The sequence below is a fragment of the Gopherus evgoodei genome, chromosome 3 (assembly GCF_007399415.2).
Source record: "Gopherus evgoodei ecotype Sinaloan lineage chromosome 3, rGopEvg1_v1.p, whole genome shotgun sequence".
Classification (NCBI taxonomy): Eukaryota; Metazoa; Chordata; order Testudines; family Testudinidae; genus Gopherus; species Gopherus evgoodei.
The window spans coordinates 79,331,890-79,337,389 of NC_044324.1; the positions used below are offsets into that span (position 1 = coordinate 79,331,890).

General features: G+C 42.6%; 1 protein-coding gene across 1 annotated transcript; it reads left to right on the plus strand.

Moving 5' to 3' along the window:
• Positions 1–2,747: 2,747 nt before the first annotated feature.
• GJA10 (gap junction protein alpha 10) lies at positions 2,748–4,286 on the plus strand. The gene has a single exon (XM_030558329.1). It carries the CDS (start codon positions 2,748–2,750, stop codon positions 4,284–4,286), a length of 1,539 nt encoding a protein of 512 aa, XP_030414189.1.
• Positions 4,287–5,500: the final 1,214 nt, after the last annotated feature.

A 5,500-nucleotide genomic window follows, 5' to 3' on the forward strand; every position in this document is an offset into this window, starting at 1 on the left:
GACACACACACACACTTGTACTAATGGGACTTGGAACTATTCTAGTGTTTTTGGATTGCTCTGCAGAAGGATTTTCACTCATTCTTAAAGTCTTCAGTTCACATGATTGGCATTAGTTTTGAACTATATTAATATTTACTGGTATCATTAGGATGAAATGAAGATTATTTGCATGTGGGGGAGGGAGAGTTTGGTCTCTCCTCTCTCTCAGTTGTAGACTTCAGACTTGGTTTAGCAGATGATCAGAGTCTTTCACCTCTTGTTCTTTGGACGGCCAGTCCAGGGAAGAAAACAGGATATACAACTCTGAGTGTCCTTGTTGATGCAAGAGATCGCCTCCCTCCCTTTCTGTCTACATAGTTTAGTCTTTTGTAGTGATCAATGTCCTTACTCTGCCTCAGGGGATACATCAATATCTTCACAGGCCAATTAGATGTTAAAGGCGGGTAGTTGTAATTTGATGTGAGCCAATGACCTAGCATCTTGATTTTGAAGTCACATCAAACATTCTAGATTAGAGTGTGAATGTCTTTGACAATAACCACAAATGTATGTCTCTTGAAAACAGGATACAAGAAAGTACTATGTGTTAAGGAAATGATAGACAGACTTTCACTTAGGCCCAAGACATCACTGTCTTCACTGTTTAAATATAATTAATAACTTGTCAGTGTTTACTCACCCACACATCCACATGACAGTAAGTTAAGACACTGGGAAAAGAACTCTAAGAGGTGGTGCAAAGTCTATGGCAAGTGGATGACCTTATTCAAATAACCTTTTGCCTACGAACCAGAAAGCTGCTTCAAACATCTCCTAGTAATCGAACTTTCATTAAACATTTGGCCAACTAAAGTTACTCAAGCCTAAATCCAAATATGGCTTAGGTTCCCTATACAGCTAAACCCACCTGCTTTTCCTTCTCTAAAGGTTGAGATGTTCTCTACTCCTAGGATGCTCTATCAGAACTTGTTCTTCAACACTGGCAGTGAAAAACAATTTGTAACTTCATTTAAAAGACGTTTGTATGAGAGAGAAGAAATATAAAGGAAGAATATTCGAACATAATCTCAAAGTCTCAGGCTAGTAAAAGCCACACTTGTACATCTTCCACTTTGCCTACACTAAAGAATTTTAGCAAAAAATTCCCACCAGTGCTAGGATCGGTTCAGCTGAACTGGTATAAGTACAAGTGAGATCCCTAGTGTAGATGAGGTTCCAGTGGCTTCCAGTATTTTACCATGTTAGTGAAATATAAAAGAAGTGCTATTGAATATAACATCTATGTTCACATTAAATTTTTTTAAAATATCAATTTGGGAACTTATATGAAGCTACCACAGAATTTCCATAACCGGCTGCACCTCAGAAACCAAGGGCCCTTGTTGCAGAATTTATGTCCCATTTGGTGAAGTGCACAAGGGCCTTTGGACCTCAGCTAATTAAATGGATTTTCCCACACTCACTGATAAAAATCTTGATATCACTCATGTTGTGTTCCTCAGTCTATCTGTAGATATTCACAAATCCTAAAATTAGTGATCAAGCCAAAGCCCCATTGACTTCAGTAAGACTTTGCCCTAATAAAATCTAAGCCTCACCCCCCACCCGCAAATTCTTTGCATGTGAGTATTCCTGTTGAACTGAATGAGACTACCCAGAGGTGTATAGTTAGAAATTTTCTCAGATGGTGCAGGTTTGGAGCCTATATGAAAACTTCATGTTTGTTCCCATAGTTGGTAGGAAGCCATGGGATGAGAGGCTCTATGACGGAGGTAAGGTACTAGCAATAAAAGTCTCATGTCAGGCCTACTTTTCAAAGTACCATCAATGAGCTTAGTTTGCCCACCACACTGCCATAGCTGTCTATATTCAAAGATAGAGCCACTGCTATAGAAATTGAGTGGGTGAAGCTGCTGCCGGCTATAGCACGATTATATGAACAATGATAATGAAAAAGAAAATCAACTGCTTCAATAATAGTAAGGATGTGATGTAAACCAGTAAGTGAGGAAACAGATTCAAAAGTTTATCACTGAAATCAGCCTCTAAGAGCATTGCATGGTCTTAAGAAGTGATCTCTATCCTGCCATCCATCTCCACCCTCTGACAAACAGAGGCTAGGGACACCATTCCTTACCCCATCCTGGCTAATAGCCATCAATGGGCTTAACCTCCATGAATTTATCCAGTTCTCTTTTAAATGCTGTTATAGTCCTAGCCTTCACAACCACCTCAGGTTGTGCGCTGTGTGAAGAAGAACTTCCTTTTATTTGTTTTAAACCTGCTGTCTATTAATTTCATTTGGTGACCCCTAGTTCTTGTATTATGGGAATAAGTAAATAACTTTTCCTTATCTACTTTCTCCACATCACTCATGATTTTATCTATCCCACCTTAGTCTCCTCTTTTCCAAGCTGAAAAGTCCTAGCCTCTTTAATCTCTTCTCATATGGGACCCGTTCCAAAACCGTAATCATTTTAGTTGCCCTTCTCTGAACTTCTCTTGCTTTTGCATCTCTCACCCTCCTCCTTAATATGATGTTAATTTTGTGTGTGTATTAATGAGCCATTGATCGGAAAACTCATGAACTTTTAAAATCTCTTCCCTTATGGGTGTACCATAAGGAAATATGAAAAAAAACATAACTGAACATAGCTGAAAAGCTCCAGTTCCTATGAAATGCAGCTTAATGTGGGATGCTTTAATGACATGGGATTTTCCATTTCAGACATGAGCCTCTGATGATGGGGGATTGGAACTTGCTAGGGAGCATACTTGAGGAAGTGCACATCCACTCCACCATCGTGGGAAAAATCTGGCTAACTATCCTTTTCATATTCCGGATGCTGGTGCTGGGAGTGGCTGCTGAAGATGTTTGGGATGACGAGCAGTCTGAATTCATTTGTAACACTGAGCAACCTGGCTGCAGCAATGTCTGTTATGACAAAGCCTTCCCCATCTCTCTGATCAGATACTGGGTGCTTCAGATCATCTTTGTCTCTTCCCCATCCCTAGTGTACATGGGACATGCACTTTATAGACTTAGGGCCCTTGAGAAAGAGAGGCAGAAGAAGAAAATCCATCTGAGAGCCCAGCTGGAAGAGCTGGAGCCAGCCCCAGAGGAGCACAAGAGACTGGAGAGGGAGCTGAGGAAGTTAGAAGAACAGAAGAAAGTGAACAAAGCGCCCTTGAGAGGGTCCCTATTGCGCACCTATGTCCTGCATATCTTGACCCGCTCAGCGGTGGAAGTGGGCTTTATGATAGGTCAGTATCTTTTATATGGGCTTCAAATGTATCCCCTTTACAAATGCACTCATCCTCCCTGCCCTAACACGGTGGATTGTTTTGTGTCCAGACCCACAGAGAAGACCATCTTTATGATTTTCATGCATAGCATCGCAGCTGTCTCCCTGTTCCTGAACATCCTAGAGATTATCCACCTGGGGATAAAGAAGATAAAGAATACCCTGCATGGGAGGCAGAGAAGAGAGGCAGCGATGGCAGAGGAGACAAGCATTTGCACCTTGAAGAAGAACTCGGTGGTGCAGCAAGTTTGCATCATGAGCAATTCCTCCCCCCAGAGCAGCTATAAACTTTTGTCAAACCAACAGGGTGGGCTGCCTGTTTACCTGCCCCCAGTACAAGGATACAAAGTGCTCCAGGCACCTGCTGATCAGTGCCAGCGGGCAGTAGGGATGAGTGCTGAGCAGCGCCGGTGCAGCACAGACAGGCCTAGAAGCGAGCAGCACCATGGACAGGTCTCTCGCCTCTACAAGCACCCAGAGCACCCCCGGGAGAAGGAGCAGCACTACAGACAGCTCCCCAACCAGCACCTGGGACAACCATCCCGACACCCTTCCTCTAGCAGTGAGGAGACCCACAAGCAGCCCCAGCAGGGCATAGAGAGATGCCCAGGGAGTGAACAGAAAACCCCAGAGCCGCCCAGGAACGCCCTGCAGCAGGCCAAGACCATCACTAGTTCCGGTCCGCTGGAGATTCCCCAAGCCCTCCACAATGTACTCTGCAAACACAGCCGGGTAGGCAGCTGCAAAGACTATGGGGACGATCGTGGTGACTCTCCGGACAGCGGGCACTATCAGGGCAATCGTAAGGCCAGCTTCCTGTCCAGGGTGCTGTCCGAGAGCCAGCTGGCCAGTGACTCGGAGAGCTCCGACTCCAGGAATGGCTCCAGCTCTGAAGCCAAATGCAGAGAGGAAAGCAGCCCACCCATCACCCCACCACCCCCTTCTGCAATGGGACGCAGAATGTCTGTGGTAAGTTGAGCCAAGTGTCCTGCCCTCTAGTGTGAGTTACTGCTCTTTGGAAGGTGTCTGAGCCTTAGGCCAGACCTCGGGATGGCCAGGCTGTGGCTGTGGAGTTGTGTGGATACAGTAACAAACGACATACCTGGCCTCATGCAAGTAGAGGGCCAGAGCCATTAATGGGTAAATGACAAAGGGATTGAAAAGAAAAACATGCCATTATTTCCTATACATCCCTCACAATCCCTGGAGGTTTCAAATCAAATTATCTCTCTGCTAAACTGGGATTGTCTTTTGCCTCTAAAGTGAATATTATCAGTAACAGATCATTCATCACTTTATTGGCTTCGGTCACTGAGGTTTTGTATATATTTAAACTATATTAATATATCTCCCAATTGATCTTTAAAGGATTTTACCATATCCTAGTAGAGGTTCATTCCAGTACAAGAAATTAAACTAAAATCCTGTCCCCACTGAAATCAATGAGAAAATTCCACTCAGCTTGAGGGGGCAGGATTTCTCTTGGACTGTAACTTTGGGTTAAATCATTGCCTAAATTAGATTGTTAAATCTTTATCAAAAATGTAAAATTTCTACTAGATTAGGTATTTTTTTTGGCCATAAAACACTGCATAATACAGCAAGTGAGTAATTTCATATTTAGCAACTGTTCATATTCCGTAACCACACAAGCTGTCTGAAACTAGCTTGTTTACTTTCAATTTTAATAAACAATTGTAATTTGGATCCAGATGCCAACAAAGTTGCATTTTAAAATAATTTAAGCTCAGCAGTTGCAAACCCTTAGTTGGGCTCACTGGCATTAGGGAGGAGGGGCACAGATTTCAATGGGAATACTCCAGTAAGTATGGATTTGCAGACCTTCAGATACTATCTTATACCATCTGAGGCAAAAATGATTTTAAAAGAAACCAAGCTTAATTTCAAATCACTGTGGGCCCTGTAATACGTGTCATTCCATTCCCCCTTATTCTTTAATAACTACCCTTTTTACACTTTAAAAATATGTCTGAACCCCTGCCTAACAAGCAGAAAGTATATTTGTACATTATTCAGCACATTACCATTTGTATCCACCAGTTTCAATTGTGCCATAGTCTCTATAATGTATAGACAATCAGCAAATATCATACAGTAGAAAATTCTCATTCTCTTAAATATAGTATCATCATTTTCCCTTTGTTGTTTCCAATATTGCCTGGAGAGAGGGC